General features: G+C 46.2%; 2 protein-coding genes across 3 annotated transcripts in view; one reads left to right on the forward strand and one right to left on the reverse strand.

Annotated features, from left to right (window-relative positions):
- The window catches only part of TRMT1L (tRNA methyltransferase 1 like), a 32,537-nt gene extending 23,457 nt beyond the window's left edge, over positions 1–9,080 (reverse strand). The window contains exons 1-4 of one of the 2 annotated variants that reach the window (XM_006267566.4): positions 8,969–9,080; positions 5,930–6,076; positions 3,873–3,983; positions 231–344 (exon numbers count right to left, since the gene is read on the reverse strand). In XM_006267566.4, the coding sequence (XP_006267628.3) occupies positions 231–344; positions 3,873–3,983; positions 5,930–6,076; positions 8,969–9,080 (484 nt within the window). Of the gene's footprint in view, positions 1–230; positions 384–3,872; positions 3,984–5,929; positions 6,077–8,968 lie in introns of both variants that reach the window. The other variant, XM_014596035.3, reaches the window with a different exon arrangement.
- A 108-nt stretch (positions 9,081–9,188) lies between these two features.
- Positions 9,189–22,613, forward strand: part of SWT1 (SWT1 RNA endoribonuclease homolog) — a 76,652-nt gene continuing 63,227 nt past the window's right edge. Inside the window, exons 1-4 of the mRNA XM_059727664.1 lie at positions 9,189–9,422; positions 13,356–13,427; positions 17,908–17,966; positions 21,852–22,608. Coding sequence (XP_059583647.1) covers positions 9,189–9,422; positions 13,356–13,427; positions 17,908–17,966; positions 21,852–22,608 — 1,122 coding nt within the window. The remainder of the gene's footprint in view (positions 9,423–13,355; positions 13,428–17,907; positions 17,967–21,851; positions 22,609–22,613) is intronic.

The raw sequence follows: 22,613 nt of genomic DNA on the forward strand, positions 1-22,613 counted from the left end.
CTACTATAAATCCTAAATTTGAAGAGGAGGATAAAGGCAGTTCAACCAAAATGTCAGGAGTGTGCTTTTATTTAGGAGTAGGACATTTATGCTGATGCAACTCCCACTGGATTTAAAGGCATAAAGACTGAAGAACTAGAGGTTACACCCTTGCATAACTGTAACTGGTACTTGGTGCCATGCGGTATGCCCTAGAACCAGGAAATCTATTCAAGCATAGAAGTCTTTACCTTCAAATTCAACAGAAACTTTCCAGTGCAAATTCTGAAGGTGGCGATGGAGCTTATGGCTATAGCAAGCTTTAAATTTCTCTTCAGGACATAGAGGGCAAGGCTTCTTTCCAGCTAAAAATGCAGAGACAAGAAATACATGAAACCCAACACCTGTATGGTCAAAAGAGAGAAGGTTTGTCAATATTCCTGTTACTAAATGCTACTAATACATATTTGAAACAAAACAGAAGTTACTTGCGTATATGTATATATTTAACTGATATAATTAGAGGAGGTTAAATGGGTAATTTTTATATGATGTTTACATCCCTAATTTAAATGTAACCCAGATTCATGTAGCTTAATCTACTATGATGCAGAAGTATATGTGTATATATGTGATTAGTCCTAGATATGAGGCAAGTTGGTATTCTTTGTGTTTGCCCCTTTGTATTTTTTATTGTTTGGTGCATATGTACTCTATTTATGTACAAGGTCAGCACTTCTCTAATCCCAATTATTATATAGGTAAGTAACTTGTTTGAATGTTTGTGTGTTCAAGTGTAGGTTGTGCATACAGATGATGTGGCTTGAGAACCTAGACTCGGTTTTATAAACTTCAGGCCACATCAGAATTAAAGAACAAAACAGCTAAAATTGCACTTATATATACTTGAGTAGCTTCTGTTTTGTTTCAAATATGTACTAGCATATATTACTAATATACTGTATTATATTAACCAATAGCGCATACCTAGTTTAGTGACCTCCAGCAAGAATGGCCCTGGCCTCTTATGCCTTTAGTGTGCACCTGGTGCTGTGCAGGTTGGGAGCCGTGGGCATAGTCAAGCCACTAGAGAGTGCTGCCCAGCTGGGAAACCATCCCCTTCTTGTCCTCAGGGGAAGGAGCTAGGGCTGGGGCTGCGGACCAAGCTGGGGCTGTGGTCCTCTTCTGTCCCCAGATCCTGCTGCCATGGAGAGGGAAGGAGGGAGGTGCTGGGCCCTACCACAGGAGTTGGGCGGGGCCTTCTCACCATAGTAGAGACTCCCAGGCCCCCAGTGGGTCTGCCCAGCCCCCTCTGCAGAGTGGTAGGCCTCAGGCAGGGCAACAGGCTCCCTGTGCCTCCCACCGTGCTTGTGCCACCACAGCCCAGACCCAGAAAGCTTGTCCATGTTGCAGGCTGGGCCCTCCACAGCTTAGCTCAGGGAAAAGGGGTGTGGGGGAGGGCAGCCCCAGCCCTTGCCAGACGTGCTGTATCCTTCCCCCTCCTGCCTGTGGCACTAGGGCTGTGTAGGGCCCAGCCCAGACCAAAAGTGGGGCTGAGTGTGAGGCTGGCTTGGCCTGAAAGGCACTGTGGCAGCTGGAGCAGGCGACACTGTGTTTGAGGACTCACCACCAGCCCCTTGTGCAGCGAGTGCAGCCCCAGGGCCATCCTCAGGGGCAGTGGTGCAGCAAGGCGGTGCAGCCAGGATCCTGGAGAAGCATTATGGCTATAAACAGGTGGCCTCCCAAGCTACAGCTGCTGAGGTGCCACAGGAACACCTCAAGGCCATGCTCACCGCACAAGAAGGCGCCGACGCACAACCCCTCAGACTTGGTGTTGCCTGCTGCAGCACCTCCTTGTGATGTGGCGATGGGATCCAGGCACAGGAGAGGTCTGCAGCTGCAGCCTCATCCAGTGGCTGGACAGTTGGGCAGCACCGCCTAGTGGCTTGGCTGTGCCAGCCACCCCCCACGAATGGCTCTCTGACAGTGACCTGGGGTCCACGCAACGCCGGGTGCGCAGTGAAGACATAAGGGGCTAGAGCCATTGCTGCTGGAGGTCAGTAAATGGTAAGCAGTAAATAGTATAAATATAACTGTTGCTTAACCATTTACATCCTAATTTAAACGCATAACACAGTAAGTCATTCCTGTGGATATTGTATCTGCCTTTAAAACAGTCAAAATAGTTTCCAATTCTTGCTTTATTCAAGATACTCCCCTTATCCATGTGTTACCTTTTGCTTTATAGTAATATTTTAAATTCTGTATAATGGGGATTACATCTTTTTCTTATGTATTGCAAAAGTGATGATCCAACAGAGCTCTGGATTCATGACTGGGTCTCTGGGTGCTCCCCAATACAAATGATAATTCTATTTCAACCCAAACCACACTTGACCAATTTCCTCAAACAGTAACAGGCAGGTTTCCCTTGCTTTATGCTGTACATGCATTCCTGGAAAACTGTGCACAACTCGAATTCACATAAAGGGAACCCACTTTACAATGTAACAAATAGGGATACGTTCCAAGACCTCGACTGTACTGACCCCCAGACCCATTTCTACCACTTTTACAAGACAATTTTGGTACTCACCAACAGCAGACAGCTGGAGATAAGCTAGCGGGACACTTAGAAGCCATAATGAGGATGGCAACTATAGAAATACATGTTGCAGACAATGAGCGAGGAGCACAGATCCACACAGGAGACTATATTTTGGTGCGTGCTCCACACAGGAGACTGTATTTTGGTGCGTGTCATTCCTACAATGCACTGCACAAAGCAGCTGACTGCAGGCTTCCACCACACTGATTGCATAAGAGTGAATTTACCTCGTACATAACAAATTTTTGGTATAAAAAGGGTCATCATATAAGAGCGAATTTGCGCACAGAGAATCCTCATAAAGCAAGGGAAACTTGTATCAAAGCAAGGTTGGGTTCAGAAAAGCAATTATGTATAATTGCTCCTTCTTGTACAACTGATCTTTCTTGCGTATTCAGAAGCATACCTAGTTACTAACAGTATTTTTTTAATGCATGAGCCATGTGAAGTCAATACCACTTCAGAGAATGAACTAGATTTTTTATGACATACCTAACTAAAAAAACCTTGAACCTAGCTTGACAGTCAGAAAAAAAATAAATTCTTGACTCTCAGAGCTGAGGTTCAGGGAGTTAAGAAGAAGAGGAGGAAAACAACTATATGCAGACTGAGCACAAGAAAAATGAAAACCATTGAGACCCAGAGGGACTCCAAAGAAATATTTTGAAAGTCTTTGTTTTAGTATTCCCCATTATTCTTTATGGTCTTTTTTATTAAAAACAAAACAAACAACCCCCTGTCTGTTTCTCTCAACCGCCACAATTTTCTCACTCTCACACACACACACACACACCCCCCCCATTCAAAACCTCCAACATTTTTTAGTCATTTTGGTTTCCCAGAGAGGTAAAAGTTCTAAATAAAATGATTTCAGGCAAACCAGACTGTAAATAAATACTGCACGTTGTCTTTATTTAAAATAATCTATGTACAATGTGCCAAAAATAAATTAGCGACCCATCTAGCACAACACCAGAAAATAAGAGGAGTTAATCCTGTTGGCCTACAACTAGTAGATAACACCAATTCCTAAACTGTACACATGGTTGACATTCATAATCATACTGTACTGACAGAGAGGAGAAAAACAGAACTGTTAAGGCCTTTAGTGTACCAGATTGTACAGAGTGGAAATAATGTTTCTCAATATGGGGTTATCATAACTGAGCGTATCGTTCTAAATGAAGTTTCCTAAACCTGAAGTTTCATAAACAATTAAGACAACAGAAATATATCTGGCAATGTTAAAAAAATAAATCAAAACCAAGAGATAAATTTTAAATACCTCCAACTTGAAGATCTGTGTTCGGGGATATAGTTGAAGCAAACTCACCCTCACTCAGATCAGCTAGTTTTTCTAGATCAGCAAGCTGTCTTTGAATTGATATATGCTTCTCTGAAAAAGACAGATTATTCAAGTTAAAAAATGCTTTGAAATGGCTGTAATTTATCTCTATTTTATATTGTTTTTGTTTGACACTTCAATTCTGATGTTAGCTGAGAGACTCCACTGCCAACTAGAAAAATACTTTGCATTTTTCATCTTTCAATTATGAAGTGTTCTTACCAGAAGGGAATACTTTATGTCAGTATTAATCTTCTGTATTTGTTTCCTGAATTGCTGCATACTTTAAAAAGCAAAAATATAAAAATAAGTGTTCAAAACCCCAAGTTGAAGAACTTCTCCATTTCTAAACTTACCTAAATCTATTTCTAGCATATTTGTTTTTACTCTTTGTTGATGCCTTTTCAGAAAGTGAAACCACTATATCCATGCAAAGTTGCCCTATGACTTGTTTGACAACCAAGAACATCTTAAGTGCATCTGTTCCATACTATTACAAGGCATAGTTATTATTATAAACCTGACACTTCATTTATTCTAGGGTTGGGGGAAATCGGGCAGGGGAAGGGGTCCGTACTCTCCTTGAATTAGTGATTCTCAGCCAGGATGCCACAGCACCCTGGGTTGCCTTGTGATCCTTTCGAAGGTACCATGGGATGTTACATGAGGTTAGCACGGCTACATGTGCAAACATGATTCATAAGATAAACCCAGAGATTTCAAATATAAATTTGTAGCACTAAAAACATTCTGCCCCAATGTGGTCTTTTTAAGTTCTTTGCATCAAAAGAACTGCTCTATTACTTTTCTCTAGTCAAGAAGTGAAAACTAATAACTAGCAGTTTCTTGAGTCTAGAAAAGTTGAGAACCACTGTTTTTACTGCATAATTGGTAAAACAGACTAGAGGCCATCAATTTCAAGGCTCCCACAATAACCTTGAAATGATTACCTCCTCTCAATATTAAAGCAGCTATTAGGGTAGAAACAGAGGTTGGGTTTATTCCAGGTCTGACTGTGCCCAGATTCTGAATCAGATCAAGAACAGGTGCATTTACACCTGAAGTTAAAAACAGGTGTTGCTTGATATGGCATTTGTGCCATCATAAAAATTCTCTCCATGCTGGCAATTCCTCAGATCCCACGCAACCCTGCACCTCCTTGCTTGGACACATGGCATGGGTCACATGAAGGTATGGGTCAGAACAGATCCCAGCACAAAGACATGGGACACGGGGGATTTCTTGGGCCACATGCTCCCCATTCATCCTGGCAAGAAAGCATGGGGTAGCAAGTGATGCAAGAAATCCCCAGGCAAGAGGAAAACATAGCCTGTTGTCCCACATCAGACCACTGCCTGATATGGGTCAATGTGCAACCTATATCTTTCTAATAAAGCTGTCTCCATAGCTGATCCACTGTGTGCAGCCCCATCTGTCTTTACTCTCCCTCAAACTAGCCCCACTCCCCATTGTCTTGAAAAAAAAAATGTTCTCTGAGATACTTCAAAAGTACTTAATGTTCGACAATGGGCTTGTATGTCTGTAGGATCTCAGATTAAAAGGCTTTGTCCTTGTCTAACCTTTTCCCAACCACATAGGTAGTCCAATAAAAGATCACGCTAAGAAATCCTTGCCTCTAGCAGAACTGGTTTTACAATTCAGGATTTCCTAGCTCCTAATCCTCTGCTGAGATGCAATGCCCTTCTACGTCCAGTATCATTTATCTGCACTGAAAGAGTAGAGAAGTGGCACTTACAAAGATGGATGCAGATCCTACTTCATCCAACAGCATGACTTACTATATGTTGGGAGGAATCTCAGAAGAAATTCTAGAAATGTTGATATTGGGGGCGGGGAAATGGCATATCAATTAAAAGACATATTTTAAATCTGCGGTATAAAAAGGTTTTGTTGTATACCATATACTAAGGTTGCAAAATATCAATCATTCTCCCTCCCCTACAGATTGCAGATGTTCCTGTAGTTTATTAGCAAACCTCTTGGAGAATCGGAAGATGCATCCAAAATGCTATTGTCAGATTCCCTTAATGGCTCTTGCTGTACTACTTTGTCTTTGATTTCTGGCTCAGACACTTCCACATCTAGCTTGCTGCCATCCATTTTTCCAGACACAACCAATCCATCTAAAAAAAAGAAGACAAAAAAAAAAAAGCTTTGTTTATAAAACATTTTATTTGTATGGAATCATTTCAGTTTCCAAGCATTTACTGCTTCATATCATGCAAGAGGGGGATGGCAGTCACTTTGAAAAGACAAACTGTTTACTCAGCAAATCAGAGAATAATTTCAGGGTGACTACAGCTCGTTCTTGCAAAACCACCATGAAAATGCATCACCCCAGGCAGAAAAATGTGCCCATAAACTCTTAACACAGTCAAGACAGCAAATGTTAACAAGATACTAATTATACCTTACCCACATTACCTTGTCAAAAAAATTAAATGATTTTCCTTCGATTAGTAGTATGTTACAAAACTACTACAGGGCACTCAGTGAAACCTGGATAAGCAGAATGACTACTTTGGACTGAGGACTTGCATCAGAAGGATCTAGGCAAAAATCCTCTAACTTGGTAACAATTTCTCTCTCTTTTCTGCCACTTTAAGATAGAAATTACAAAATAGTCCAGAAAAAGGAAAAAAATCTGTTGTAAATAGGGATTCCCTTTGATTTATTCCTTCCTTCTCAATAATATTTTCACTGTGTTCAGAATCCTAAAGGAAAACACATATATGTTTGAACTTGTTCTTTTGGGCGTGTGTCTTTATGTAAAGCAGAGCAAAGACAATACTCCTGATGATTAAATTAACTTGCTTTCAGGCAGGACTTTAAAAATGTGCATTGGAAATAATAACATAAAAACTTAATATGTAAACCATATAAAGATGAGCTATTCAAAACCACAGGCAAATTTCAAAATAATATCTGACAAAGTTCAGAAAATGCATTTTTAAAAACTGCAATTCAACATAAATAGCTAAATGGCTCAGAGTGCAAAATATAATAGTTTAGAGATATAAAGAGAAGGATGAATTTGGAGATGGAAACCAAAAATTTAAGTTTGATGGGAGAGGCACAAAGGACAAACAATTCTTTCCTAGCTTAAAAGTAGCTTGATAACCAGCAAGTTATGTTTTACTTTTGGTAGTACAGAGTACAGATAGAGAGACTGCCCAGCTGTTTGGGTATACATTTTTATATAGCTTATAAACTAAACAAAAATAGAGGGAACAAAGGAGGAGAGAGGAAGAATTTGTTAAAAGTATTATTAGAAACCATATGAAGCATGTCTGAGGCTGAACAATTTATTCTGAAGGATCCAAGGTACAGGTTATGGCAGTAAAAAATATACAAAAAGATACTGCAAACTAAGCTGTTAAAAGATGCTTTTTTTTGTATGTTGTGAGGTAGGATTTAAGAACTAGCATTTAAGTAGGATGTTTAATATAAAAAAAAAAAGGCATCCAAGATAAACCAAGGGCAGGAAAATAGAAGATTACAACAAATTCACAGAAAGAATGCTAAGAATTCCTGAACAACTTATGCAAGGAAGACCAAATAAAATTAATGACAGACCCTAACATATATAAAAAGGACTTTATGAGAAAGGAATCATTTTATTTCAGTTATTTAAGTAAATTCATGTATTTGAATCTTAGGTGCATACCTCTGAATTTAGACAGAGGTATTTTATAAATGATAAACTGGATATACAATGATTAGAGAGGGAACTTTAGAGAGAGAGAGAGAGAGAGCAGAGAGTCAACTAAGTGGCTGACTTAAGAACTTCAACCAATGAGAACTTCCCTGGCTTCGACAAAGGAAATCCAGATTTATAAAGATCTTAAGGAGAACAAACATGAAAAAAGATTAAATTTCTGACTGTGCCTGTAGCAGGAGAACAGAAAGGAATGCTTGGCCCTGCTACCTTGTGTTCTGTCTGTCTTATGTATGCTCTGTGTCTTAAACCATAAAAATGGAAAGAAATGGCATGGTAGCTATGAGTGAGAGAGTACAAAAGCACCATTTTTGGGAAAAGCTAAGAATATCAGGATGCCGGCCACTTGCTGTGAAATGTGTGGCACTGCATGGTGGGATACATTTCCTGGTGCAGGTCTGTACCAAAGTAGGGAGAAATCAGTTTCCACCAGACTGGTTAAAGCACAAGTGAGCAGAAGATCCTGGGTCAAGTTTCCATGCCAGATGTGTCAAGCATACAGCCTGTGCCCTGGACGACCCCTTGGTGCAACACGCGGTGCAGGGTCCAGCCTGGGTGATACACGTGGTGTAAACAGAGCTGGTGTGTTCTGCATGCAATGCTTGGGCCAGACCTGGCATCACGGGCACTGCTCGCAGTCCTGATCTGGCCTGCAGACTCTCATCTGGCCCACAGTCCTGATTTGGTTTGCAGAGTCTTATCTGGCCCATGGGGCTGGATGAGTTTGACGCCTCTTCCCTGTGCTACACAGGGTCAGGAGCATGAGGACAGCATGCTCAGAAAACAGATTTCCACTTAGCGTGGATGGCAGTCAGTCACTGGCAGGGTGCGGGGAGAGAAGTGGAGCCAGAGGCTCTGGACACTGCTGCTGCTCCTCGCTGACACAAAACCAAGCAGCTGTCTTCAGACGACCAGCCAATGGAACCGCCTTCCCTGGGGCAGACTCTGACCCAGGCAGGCGGGATGCATTTGCACCCAGGACTAACCAAGGAAGATCCCCATCTGTGCCTGTCAGACGACAGAGAGGGGCAGCGACGCCGCACCAGGCTTCCGAGCAGCAGCTCGCCTCAGCCGGGCGACAGGACGCGCGGGAGGCAGAGGGCGGAAGGAGGCGGCGGCCGAAGAAACCCCGGGGACCGCCCTTGGGACTCGCGGGCGAGGTGGCACCTGTCCGCCCGCAGGACACGAGGCTGAACACGGAGACGGCCCGAGAGGGGGCAGCGCCACTGCAGGCCTGGCCCCCCCAGCACCAGGGGCGCCCTCAGCGCAACCCCCGCCGCCGCGCCCGGGGCCTTACTCATCTCTCCGGCCTCCTCCTCCTCTTCCTCCTCGTCCCCGTCTTCCTCCTCCTCCTCCTCGTCCTCCTCCGGCTCTGCCTGCTCGGGGGGCAGCCCTGCCTCCGCCGCCATCTTCTCCACAGGCAGCGCCGACAGCGGGGGCAGCAGCCTCAGCCTCCTTCGAGCCGGGGGGAAAGGGGGCGGGGCGGGCACTGCGAGCCGCCGCCGCAGCAAAGACCGATGCACCCGTGGCTGGGGGAAACTACACCTCCCAGCGTGCACCGCGTCCGCCTCGAGGAAAGCTGCACCTCCCAGCGTGCACCGCGGCCGCCGTCAGGAAAAACAAACAAACTACACCTCCCAGCGTACATCGCGGCCGGCCCACGGGACACCGGGGTGGGGGGAGCGCTTTCGGCCTCCAGGATGCACCGCGGTGGAGCCCCTCGGTCCAGCAGCTGCGCTGGCGCGGAGCCGGTGGGTCCTGTCGGGAAGGCTGCCGGGCCGAGGCCGCGCGGGCGGCGTCGGCGTCTTGGCCTCTGTCGGGGGGCTGGTGGGGTGAGACCCTTCTCTGGGCGGGCAGGGGTGCTGTTGGGGGACCTCCCTAGGGGGCCGAGCGGAGGAGCTCTCAGCGCAGCCCCGCGGCAGGGACGCCTCTCCCCGCCCCGCCTCGGGCTCTGGTTTACCGGAGTTTTAGGTTGAGAAAACTCAATGTCGAGCAGAAAAGCTTCTAAATTCTTCTCTAACCGTTTCCGAGGCCGGTCGCTGTTAATGACACGCCTCTCTTGATCATTATTAGTCAGTGTGCTAGAGGCACAACTAGACAGCTACAAAAAACATTTTCTCTTTATTTGCATGCAGAATGCAAAGATTGTAAAATTTCTCCCACGTAGAAATGTAAATTCAAATTTCACAGGTGAGTGGTGTGAGATCTCTTGGCTGGAAAAGTTCATTTATCATTTAATGCAAATTAGGCTCGGATAAAAGTTGGAGCAGTCTGTTTACCTCAGAGGTGTTGGGGCAAGCAGGATATTGAATTATGCTGCTTTCTTGTTAGGATGTTGTTATATTTTTTTCAGTATGAGCTGGAGGAACTGCCTTGCTGGAAAACCTTTTGTTTTTATCTGTCTGGGAGTGGCTGGCAAAGCCTGTGGCATTTTTTTTTTGGTTTTGTTTTGTGAAGGATTGTGCTATGGAGGATGCTGGGCTCAGGCACTACTTGCTTTCCTTCCTCTGCACATACTCTCTCACTAGGTAGGCATAGGCCTTTTCACACATCAGGGGAGGTGGCACCATACCTAGACTCCTAGTGGTTCCATGGTGAACTTTTAGTATCAGGCCCCACTTTACCAGAGATAATGATACTTATAAAAAAATTAACATGTTGGGGCCCCCTTTCTGTCAGCTGCTTAGTTCACTCATGCCTGTGTTCGGTCCTGAGGGGACCAGGCCCACCACGGGAGCTATAAGCCTCCTTAGCACTGGTGACCACTAGTGATGTGTTACAGATTCCTTTGGACAAATAATAATGACTAGTTAGGCACAGGCTCCTGGGCTTCTTGCAGACTGGATTCAGCTCACAAGCCCACAGCATTAATCTCTGGCTGCCTGAGCTGCTGTATTGGCACAGCTCCATAATCCAGGAATCTAATAATGCTGCTGCCCCCTCCCCCCTGTTCTGCTGATTTTAGTCCAGGGGGTGACTAAAAGCTCCAATTTTGGTGCCAGGTAAAACTGAAGGGGAGTAGAGCAGTATTAAGTCCCTGGTTTCAGCAGCCATGCCGAAATGGAGGGGATATACACTGTTGTTGCAGGGGTTCCAGTAGCCACAGCAATGAGTCTCATGGGCCAAATCTGTACATGTTATGAGATTTCAGTAAGAATTATTGTGTGACTGTTCAGAATGTGTGCTCACTTTAACTTGTGTTAACTGTCCCGTGCAAGAAGGCCCTAAAAAAAATCCTCCTTCCTACCCCTTCTGCCCCCCCCCCCCCCCAAAGTCCTTCAGAACCAAGGGTTACACAAGGGTTCAACAAATTGTCAACTGCTCAAATCACAAGCAAGACCTTATGAGGGAGGATGAGGCAAGATGCTGTGTTTATTAAGTGCTTAATGCACATGCACACCCCACACTCATACCCCAATTTCTGTTTTGCACTGGTATACATTACCAGTCTTATCAGTACTCGGATCAACTTAGTGGCCAGCCAAGCTGATCGTGAGTAGGAGCCAGGCTCCTGATGGTCCATCTCGTCAGAAGAACCAGTGCTCCAGGATGATGTGCAGAATAAGACTCAAAATCGATACGTCTTGCCCCAGCTTTTATAGCCTTGTCACCCAGTCCTCTGGACTTCTGCTGTGTTATCACTGTGTTCTTTCTTGAAGGTCAATTGTCATTATTCTTTTGCTGTTCTGGGGAGTATTCTTCCTGTTTGGGTTTTTATCTGTCTGCATTTTTCATCCAGTTGCCAGCTGATGTTTTCCTTTTCCACAGACAGACTTTAACCCATTCTCTCACATACAGAGGTTGAACAGTTATATCAAGCTACAGAACAATACAAAACAGAGTTTCTTAAGGCAATGCAAAACATACATAAGATTAAAAGCAATAGACAAAAAGTTTATGTGTATAACATACTGACGTAACCTGACGCCAGGTAACCATTCTTTACCCTACAGATGATACCAACTGTCTTCATTTCTCACAGGTCTTGATCTTCCACTAAGCTGGCTATCCTTCTTTCTGTGATTTTACTTGTCTGCTGTCCCTTGAAAATTCCTGGGAATTCTTTCTCTTTCATATTTTTGCAAATGTTTTAATCTTTTGCTGTGCTTGCTTTCCCTTATGACCTGAAGAAGAATGCATTGCATTTGAAAGTTTGTCTAAGTCTATTGCAAATGTGCAGCTGAGCCAATTCAAGATCTCACCTGCAAAAATCCTGGGTTCTTGCTAGGGGTGTACTGATAAAGATTTTTTGGGCCGATATCAATGGCCGATTGACCAGCCATATTGACTGATACCAATCCAATTGCTGATATGCAGCCCAACAGCTTGAAGAGCAGTGTCCGACTGGTAAGTCTGTTGGGGGAAAGAGGTGTTTTGGGGGGGGGGAGGGACAGGGAGAACAGATTGAGGCCCCTACAGTGAGGGAGGGAGTGGAGCTGGGGCTAGGGCAGGGGCAGAGGCAGGTGCTGCACAGGTGAGGTGGGGCATGGGATGGAGCTGGCAGCTTGTCCAGAAGGTGTATGGGGGCAGCTCCTGCTGCTGCATGAACCCCCGGGGCAGCCATGGGGGGCATGTGCCCCCTGGATCTGTGTGTTAGATGAGGGTGGGCCAGGGGCTTTACCAGTCTCTTCCCAGTGGCTGTGCTCGGGGTAGGGTGGGCAGTGGTGGTACTGGGAGGGGGGGTGTAGGGGGCCTAGAGCCACCCGAGCATTTTCTATAGCTCTTCCCCCCCCCCCCCCCCCCCGGTACCTGCCCTCCCAGTGCTGCCACCGCCCGCCCTGCCTGTCCTGAATGCAGCCTCCAGCCCCGTGTGCACAATAGCAGCCCGCCTTTGTCCCATGCACAGATCTGGGTGTCATGTGCTCCCCCATGCTTGCCCTTGGGGGTGTGCGCAGCAGCAGGAGCTGCCCCCTACATCCCGCGGATGAGCTACTGGCCCTGTCCCACACCACACCCTGCCCCAGCTGTGCAGTGCCTGCCCTTGCCCCAGCCCCGCTCCCTCCCTCATGCCCCCCTATGCCCCTTTCCCTCAACAGACTTATCGGCTGGATGCTGCACTCCTGGCCACATGTATGCTGCAGCTGTGCGCATACACGTAGCATTTATCAGTGACATAATTAGCCACATCAGCCAATAAAAGCCAATTGCCAATAATGTCAATTTTCCTTTTAACTGGTGCTGATACAATATGGACCAATGTATCGGTGCACTTCTAGTTCTCAGATAAAAAAACAGGTGCTGATTCATGAGGAGGAGTCTGGGTGAAAGGAAGTCTAATGTGCGGGTTTCTCCCCTCAGAATTAACAGCTTTTATGTAGTGTTTAAAACTTGCACTGATTTTTTGGGAGGTCCTTTGCAGGTTTAGGTTTATTATCCACCTGTGAAAATGAGGTGCACGGAGTCCCAGCAAACAGTTGTGTGGTACCAGTGTTCCAGTTATTTACTGTGTCTTTTGTTTTAAAGGTTACTGCTTCACCAGTCAGCTTTGTGCAACTGCTGACAAGCTCCAACTGATTGTGGAAACAGTGCAGTTTGGATGTAAAGCCCTCAGCAAACAGCTTTGTGGCTTGTCCTTAATTTGGCAAATTAAGTAGGTTGCAAATTGTTTTATTGCAAACAGTCTATGCTTTACTATGGTGGAGACATAATTTTGCACTACTACTAACTAACATTATTTTCCTTAGGGTTTTGAGATGTCTAAAAAGAAACCCAAAAAATCTAGCCGGGAGGATGGTTTGGATGACTTGGACAGCAAAGTAAGAAAAATAGTGCATTTTGTGAAAATATCATATCTTAATAGCATTTAAATTTTGCAGGTTCATTCATAGGAGAATGAATCAGAAATTGAAAAGAGATTACTTTCCGTTTTTGGTTTGCTAGAAATGATCCATAACAGAGTAATGGTTCTGGGCTTTGTTGTGGTTTTGTGAGCTTGGGCTGAGGCTTTGTTTGTGTGGCATACTTGACCAGTGAAATATTCCATTGTTGCAAACGTATACGCTAATGGAAGTTGACCTGGCATTAGGGACCCTGATGTAGAAGGGACACAGGCTGCCTCAAGCCTTATAGGCTGCAACAGGGTTGTCTAACTTGTAAGATATGCTTTCCCTCCCTTGATGCACTCTGGTTGGCATCCCCTACCATGTGCCCCGCCCCCGCAACACTTTCCTGTGCCATGCAGGCTTGCTTCTTACCTTCTCCCTAGCTCTGCAGGCCACACTGACCCATGCTCTGGTAGTAGCTGGAGCAATGAGAGCAGTGATTGGCTGCACTGTGGGCCTCAGCTTACCTCCTCTTGGGCCACGTGCAGGCTGTGAGTTGATAAGCCCTGAGCTACAGCATAGATCGGATTAGTTTTGTGCAGAGTTGTCACTGTTCTTGAAACGCAAACAGTGTTGGGCAGCCTCTTCTGCTACAGCTGCTGGAAGAGCTGAACTGAAATTAAACCAACAGCACTTTACTATAAATTCAGTGCATTCCTGTGCTGAGCCCCATGCGTGCCCAGAAGAGGCTGCATCTCAGTTGGACCTGGCTTGCTCGATATCTGTATAGATTGGGTGCTTTAGTGGGGCTTTTTTGCTGCTTTTAACTAATAGCTGATTGACTCAGCTTTAGATAAAAGTGCCAGCAAGCACCGCTGAAGCACCCAATTTGTAGAGGCGCTGCAGAGCTGGGTCAAAGTAATGTGCTGCTGCTTCTGGTAAAACGTATTTATTTATTTATTTAAATGTTTGCAAACAGCCTATGTGTATAACAAGTGCCAGGGTCTGGCTGGGATGCCCCTGGTGGCCATACAGCTCCTCTTCTACTTCTCCTCAAGGGTACCCTTCATCTTCTCTCACTTGCCATGCCTTTTTTGGAATTTATAGAATGTCAAAGTGGAGGCTGCCAAAGGTCCTAGGTCAACCCCGTAGTCTGTCTCACTGCCAGCAGCTCCCTCCTGGATCCCAATCATCCCAGTCCTGCACCTGCACTAGGTGGGCCCTCTTGGCCTGTTTGTGCCTCCAGGGCACCTGTTGTCTTACAGGTTGTTTGTGGCTTCTGATCTCCCCTGAAGCCATGTCCATGCTTTGCAGATGTTAGCATTCAATCACTCTCCTTGTTCGGGCTTTGGCCTTCATAGTCTTTTCTCTTGCTGGGCCCTCTAGCCCAGGCCCACTGGGCTTCTGGGTTGACCTGGCTTCTGGGTTACAGTCTTTGTCTCCCCTACTTTGGCATTGCCCCCCCTGGGCCCTTCCACTGCCCTCCTTGGGCACTACTGGGATCTCCTCTATCCCTCCCATTGACTGGAATGATTTCATAGATTTCATAGACATTAGGGCTGGAAGGGACCTCAGAAGATCATCGAGTCCAGCCCCCTGCCCAAAGGGCAGGAAGTCAGCTGGGGTCATAGGATCCCAGCAAGATGAGCATCCAGTTTCATCTTGAAGGTGTTCAATGAAGGCGCTTGAACCACCTCCGGTGGCAGGCTGTTCCAGACCTTGGGGGCTCGGACAGTAAAGAAATTCTTCCTTATGTCCAGCCTGAAACGATCTTGAAGTAGTTTGTGACCATTTGACCTCGTCATCCCTTGAGGCGCTCTGGTGAACAAACGTTCCCCCAGATACTGGTGGTCACCCCTGATAAACTTGTAGGTGGCCATCAGATCACCTCTGAGCCTGCTCTTTTTCAGGCTAAAGAGCCCCAAGGCTCTCAGCCTGTCATCGTAGGGTCCGCTTCCCTGACCTCTGATCATGCGCGTGGCTCTTCTCTGGACTCTCTCAAGCTTCTCCACATCCTTTTTGAATTGTGGAGCCCAAAACTGGACGCAGTACTCCAGCTGCGGCCTCACTAAGGCCGAGTACAGGGGGAGAATGACGTCCCGGGATTTGCTTGAGAAGCATCTATGGATGCAAGCCAGCGTTTTGGTCGCTTTACTAGCCGCCGCATTGCACTGCAGGCTCATGTTCATCTTGTGGTCAGTGATGACCCCCAAGTCTCTTTCTTCCATAGTGCTAGCCAACATAGCACTGCCGAGCCTATAAGGATGCTGCGGGTTTTTTTTCCCAAGGTGGAGAACCTTGCATTTATCAGCGTGATTTATGATACTCCTATTTCAGTCCACTGGTATAAAGTATAATGTAGGAATAAGCCCCCTGGTTATAACACAGATTCCATACTGGGTCTGAACATAAAACATCAGTTCCCTGGCTGTACCACAAATTCCACTCTACCCTGAGTTGATTCCCCTGCAGACAAGCAGTATTCTACTCGCATTTTCCCAAGGTGGCCCAGGTGTCAGTCAAGAGCTCGTCTGTAGCCTTTCTGCTCAGGAGCCTTTTTCTCTGCACCTTGCCTGGCCAGACTGCCTGTCCTGGCACAGGCCGTAGGCATATATGTTCCCTAAGCTCCTGTACCTTTCTGGTCAGGTGACTTCTGCAGCCACCCACAAGTTCTGGGCTTGATGGAGCAGCCAGCCTGCCTTTCCTCCTGCGGCTAACCCCTTCTTAACTGCCTGAGGTTCATCTGCTGCACTCTTTCTCTTAAAGTAACAGGAGCCCTAAACTCCCTGTTGCATTGTGGCTATATCTTGTACATATGGCCATAATATCTAGGGGTGCACTGATAGAGATTTTGGGGCCCGATACCGATAGCCGATATTTAAGGAGGCGTATCAGCTGATACCGATCCGATTTCCGATACAGCTGCCTCCAGCTGGAAAGTCTGGTGTGGTAGAAGGAGAGGGGGAAGGGAAGGGGCATGGCGGGGACAGATCAATGGCCCCCACGGTGAGGTAGGGGGCAGAGGCAGGTGCTGCTTGGGGGAGTGGGTGGCTCCTGCTACTGCTTGCACCCCAGGAGGGCATGGGGTGGGCAGGGGATGTACGCTTCCTGGGTTGGGGTGGGCTGGCCTGCTGCGCAGGGCTCTTCTCAGCAGGGCTGGCCTCGAAACGGGTGCTGGTGGCACTGGGAGGGTGCTGTATCCACCCCAAATTTCGCCACCACTCTGCTCCCAGCGCTGCCGCCACCAGTCTCCTGGTGCATCCCCGGCTTAATGCCCTGCCTCCACCAATGGTAAGAGTCGTGGTGGTGGCACTGGGAGCGGAGTGGTGGCTAAATTTGTGGTGGATGCAGCATCATCCCAGTGCTGCCGGGGCCTGCCCCAAGCCCAGCCCCCACCAAGAAGAGCCCTTGCTGCATGCAGCCTGCCCTACCCTGCCCTGCACAGATCCAGGGGACACCCTCCCCCTCCCCCCCCCCCGGGCACTCCTGGGGTGAAAGTAGAGGCAGGAGCTGCCCCCACAAACCGCAGCTCTGCCCCCTCCCCCCACCCTACTTGGGCAGTGCCTGCCCCTCCCTCACCAGGGGAGGCATTGATCTGCCCCACTTTCCCCCAAGCCCCTTCCCTTCCCCCCTCCCCTTCCCTTCCACCACAACGGACTGACCAGCTGCAGGCAGCTCTCCACGGTGATGGCTGTGCTCGTCGCTGCCTGAGTGCTGCCCCCATCCAGCCGATTATCTTATACAGCCAATTTTCTTTATATCGGTATTGATCTGATATTGGACTGATGTATCAGTGCACCTCTAATATCTTCTACATTACGTAGAAGCTTCTTTTAAATGTGTGTATATATAAAAATGTGTGTCTATACTTAAAATAGTGGCTTACTCCTAGAATGTTGGATACATCTGAACGAATTGTGACTGTATCCAGTCTTTTGAAGTCTTTGTAACCTGAAGTCTGCTTATATGCCTCTTTCTTAAGTTCCTTATGTTTCCATAGAAATTAATTATTTTTGCTGAATATGCTTTTACAGTGGAGCAGGTGAGCAGCTTGTTTCATAGGCTGCCTATACATATGCTTGTGGAGGGAATAGAAATTAGATTGGTTCCCAGATAGCTGCTCTAATTAAAATGGCTCACTGTCACATGCATTAAGCACTGCATGTTTCAAAATGGTTGTGGGACTTCAGTGAAGTTTAGATAACGTGCCCCCACGGCCATTTTGAAACATGCCGGAGCCTCAGGCATGCAACGGTGAGGCGAGGCGATGCTGGGAATGTTCGTATTAGAATCTGGGTTAATCGAATCTGCTCTTATGCATTCTCATTAGAACGTGAACAAGCATGTGTATAGGCACCTATTGATTGCTGGTCCAAATTTTAGTACATCCAGTACCTGCTCATTTTATTAAGATATTTGTATTTTACTGCAATCCAGTGTCTTCTAACATATAAAAAATTGTTTTTGCTTTCAGAAATCCGGGGGGACAGGAATTTCTAATAGTCTTAAAAAAGAGAAGCTAGAATTTCAAAGGTAAATGCATACTTTGTTCCTAAGTATAAAAACAAATCCATGAGATAAATTATTATAACTAAAAATGTTGTTTGACTTTTAGTGGCAGAGCATAGGACCTTTTCCAGAGTAGAACATTTGTCCTTGTATTCATTGATAACTTGACTGGTTTAAGCTAAATTTATGATAACATTTGGGAGATTAGGGTGTTAATTTTTTTTTAATCTTCGTAAATGCATGCTACTTCACTTTAAACAGTAGAACAGTGACACTATTCCATTGGTTCTCTGTTCTTTTCTTCTTGTTCTGTCCATTTTGAGTAGTGGATTTCTTAATAGCTATAGGCACCTATACACGGGCATTGAGGCTGCTCCAGCACGCTGTAATTACAGTGCATCGGAGCAGATTTGATTTATTGAGTTTGCTGGAGTGTAGTAATTACTGTGCTCCAGCAGACTCTAGTGTCACATGTATCAGCGTCCCTGTGCTGAAAAATGGTGGCAGGAGCACTTTAAGTAAAGCTTATTTGATGAGTTTTAATTAGTGTCTCCACTGCCATTTTTCAGCATGGGGATGCTGATGCACATGACGCTTTGGGTGCTTTAATTAGAGTGGTTCTTGGATAAGTGGCCACCTGTATATGCTGGCCAGGGCCAGGGCTAGGACCCTAAGTGGGTGTGGGTGGGAGCATGGTGTAGGTTGTCCTGTGAGGGAGCGGGCGGGGCTGCAGGGGTAGCTTTAGGTCAGATGAGGAACAGAGAGAGGAGAGGGGGTCAGATCACATTTGCATGGCACCACCTGGGTGAGCTCTGTTGACATGCCCCCTGTGGTGGGCTAGTAGGGGGTGCTTCTGCACTGAGCCACTCACCTCACTGTGGCCAAACACCTTCCAGGCTTCGAGTGCCTCCCTGGGGGTGCATACTCGCTAGCCTGGGTGTAGAGCTGCTTCACCCAGGGACGGGCTTGATTCTGGCACGGTATCCCCTGAGAAACACAGACCTAGTAGCCCTTGAGGGTACTTGACTCACTTTAAGAACTTAGGGTGCTTCCCTCAGTCGGAAGCACAAGTAGTGGTCTCCCTTAGTCAGTTGAACCAAGGGGACCCCAAGGCATTATCTAGACCCACTCCCAATAAGTCTCCCACGCTAGGTACAAAGGAGAACTTTATTGGTTACAAGGAGTAGGTTTGGATTAGGGTACAGAGTTGAGTGGTATCAGAGAAATCCCATAGAGTAAACAGGGTGGCTGGAGTAGCCTTTGATCATGCATCTGAGTTACTGCAAGCTATATATCTAGTTAGATCTTAGGTAGCTTACTCACAAGTATCATCCAGAGGCAGGTGGAGATTCCCTCTGGAGGCAGGCAGTTCCTTGATCATGAGTTTTGAGAGAGAGCGCAAGTTTCAGATGGTCCAGCTCTTCTCTTTCTCTGAGTCTCCCTCATGGCTGCTGCCCCTTCCTCCTGGGCAGTCCTTAACTTATATAGCCCTTATGACCTAATTTACCTGGTCCAATGGAGGCCAGCACCTAGATTCATAGATGTTAGGGTCGGAAGGGACCTCAATAGATCATCGAGTCTGACCCCCTTCATAGGCAGGAAAGAGTGCTGGGTTTAGATGACCCCAGCTAGATGCCTATCTAACCTCCTCTTGAAGACCCCCAGGATAGGGGAGACCACCATCTCCCTTGGGAGCCCATTCCAGACTTTGGCCACTGTGAAGAAGTTCTTCCTAATGTCTAGTCTAAATCTGCTCTCTGCTAGCTTATGGCCATTATTTCTTGTAACCCCCAGGGGCGTGAGTAAAGCCTCACCAATTCCCTTCTGTGCCCCCGTGATGAACTTACAGGCAGCCACAAGGTTGCCTCTCAACCTTCTCTTGCGGAGGCTGAAGAGGTCCAGGTGCCCTAGTCTCTTCTCATAGGGCTTGGCCTGCAAGCCCTTAACCATACGAGTGGCCCTTCTCTGGACCCTCTCCAGGTTATCCACATCCCTCTTGAAGTGCGGCGCCCAAAATTGCACGCAGTATTTCAAATGCAGTCTGACCAGCGCCCAATAGAGGGGAAGTATCACCTCCTTGGTTCTGTTCGTCATGCATCTGCTGGTGCATGATAAAGTGCCATTAGCTTTTCTGATGACTTCGTCACGCTGCCGACTCATGTTCATCTTGGAGTCCACTAGGACTCCAAGATCCCTTTCCGCTTCCATGCCTCCAAGCAGGTCATTCCTAGGCTGCCAGCCAACCAGTTTGAAATGCATCACTGGTTGCTGGGCAGACTGCAGTCTCTAGCCCACTAGAGAGCTCAAGCCTCTCACCCAGGTATGTGATGCCAGTCATGTATGTAGAGGGAGCAGGTTGTTCCCCTCCCTCAGGAATGCATCTAGCTCAGGTTACTTAAAGAGATAGGGTAAGCTGTGTACCCTGTGCAGGGCCCATACAAACCAAATTGTCACAGAGCAGAGTTTTTGGGGAAAAAGAAGTGGCCTTCTGCCACACTAAATCTGCATTTCACCACCTGGGTGAGCTCTGTTGACATGCCCCCTGTCCCATTCCCTTCCTCCTTCAGCCAGCTCCCAGGACCCAACATGTGGGCATGTTGTTTTTCTTACACAATGAGCTATATATCTTACAACAATACTATATTGTTTGGAAAATGCTTGCCTAAGTGTCTTGCAATGTTACTTTTAACATACCATTCTGCCTTGTGGTTAGCAGCTTGCTAGGCCACAGGTTATAGCCTTTTATTCGGTTGCAAATCCAGTGCTCCCCAAGATTCAAATACTGTCATGCTAACAATTTCTTTATCTATAATTTGTTAAAATAATATCTTCTGAAAGATTGTGTATGCAGTCCTCAACAGCTCACCAGAACTCATTAAGTGTCCCATCAGCCGAAATAATTGCCTATCCCTGCCCTAGAGCTAAGCGGCCTGGACATAGCCTCACTGTAGGTACCTTACCCCTCTGCAGTGAGGCAAGTGCAGGCATGAGAGAGGAGTGTTTCAAAATGCTTTACAATAACTTATACATTTTTAAAAAGTAAAAACACTATTACCATAAAATGCAGCACTTCAGATTGTTTGTTGCAGACTTTTAGCTGTGACAGAATTTGTGCAGAACCAGAATTGTAAGACGTAAATAGCTAGGCTAATGTCAGATCGACACTAACTAGCGCTGTACATTCTGCAGTGCAGTGCAGATGGAATCTAGCTTCTGTGTGTTTAAACTTCAGCAGGCCGCGTACAGCTCATAAATGTGGTTGAAGTGCTGTTCTGTCTCATCAGTGCAGCAAGACTGAACTTCGTTTCTGCACCATTGAGGGCACTATTATGTTATAATCCCTGGAGTTAGTTGCTGGTACCATACAGACAAGATCTGCCAGCATTAGGCAGCTAGCAGTTATACACGGTGTAAAATAAGTAAGACTCGTGACTTTTAAAGGACAGCTTGCCATGAATTTATCATCAACTAAAGAAATTCCAAATTCAAACAGCCTGAATTATAAATGTATAGTAATAACTGTGTACAGGCTCCCTTAGTTTTTGGTTCTATTGCCTTAGGTATAGTGTCACAGGGCTGTTCATCTGGCAGCCTGTGGGCTCCAATTTGCAGCCTGTTGGCTCCTGCTGCCTTTAGATCCTCAGCTCCCCAGTCTTTCCCCATAGGTCTGGGTGCCACTCCCTACTGTTGTTGCTGCCTCTCTGTATTGTCTGTTCCTGCTACTGCTGTTGCTGCTTGCTCCACACCCTAGGGCTATAGGAAGCTCCAAGCTCTGTCTCCCTCTCTGAGCTTCAGCTTTCTTCCATGCTCATGGGGGTGGGGCAGTGTGGCTTGCAGCTCTTTACAAGTTGAATAGCCCTGCTGTAACATGCGTGTTTATAATGTGACTTTTGTGTGCCAATTCCATAGATTCAAAGTCGATAATAGTGTGAAAGAGAAGCAAAACCAAAGTTCTGTTTCACAAAGCACTGATGAAAGATTCCAGAGCGAGTCTTCAAACAGTACCAAAACCACCAATGATTCTTCAATCCTATCTGGGAAGCGTGGGAAGATAACTATACAATTTAAGCATAAAGACACTAAACATGAAAAAAATGCCTGTGATTCTGGTGTGGTCCCTGATAGCAAGAAAAGCTGTAACAAAGACCGGCACTTTGAGGGAAGAGGAGAGAGAAAGATACGGCCTAGTTTTGCTGTCCAAAAGGACAAGCTAATGAAGAAGAAGAAGAAGAAGAAGAAAGAGAAAGCTGAGCTCAATAAACTGAAGGCTAGAGTTGAGCAGACTATGTTGGAAAAGTTCACGACTGCTACATGCCAGCCTCATCTACTAAGAAAGAAGTCTCACAGCTCAAAAAAATGCAGTGATGATTTCAGAATTCCAAAAAAGTCTTCTACCTTTCCAGAGGCTAAGGTTGATGGCCCCCCCAGTAATGCATCGGGCTCATCCTTTATGATATGTAAGGAAGAAGGTCTAGGAAGCTGCAAAGAATTATCTAACAAAAATCATAATGCCATTAAATATAAACCATCATGTTATTCAACTGAAATACCTAAACGATGGGAATATCATAAGCAGACAAAACAGCAGGCTGAGTCCAACAAAACTGCTGGTACTTCAAAGACTGAAAAAAGGAACCTTGAAGTTAAACCATTACACTTAAAACAGGTGAA

This window comes from Alligator mississippiensis, chromosome 5 (assembly GCF_030867095.1).
Source record: "Alligator mississippiensis isolate rAllMis1 chromosome 5, rAllMis1, whole genome shotgun sequence".
Classification (NCBI taxonomy): domain Eukaryota; kingdom Metazoa; phylum Chordata; order Crocodylia; family Alligatoridae; genus Alligator; species Alligator mississippiensis.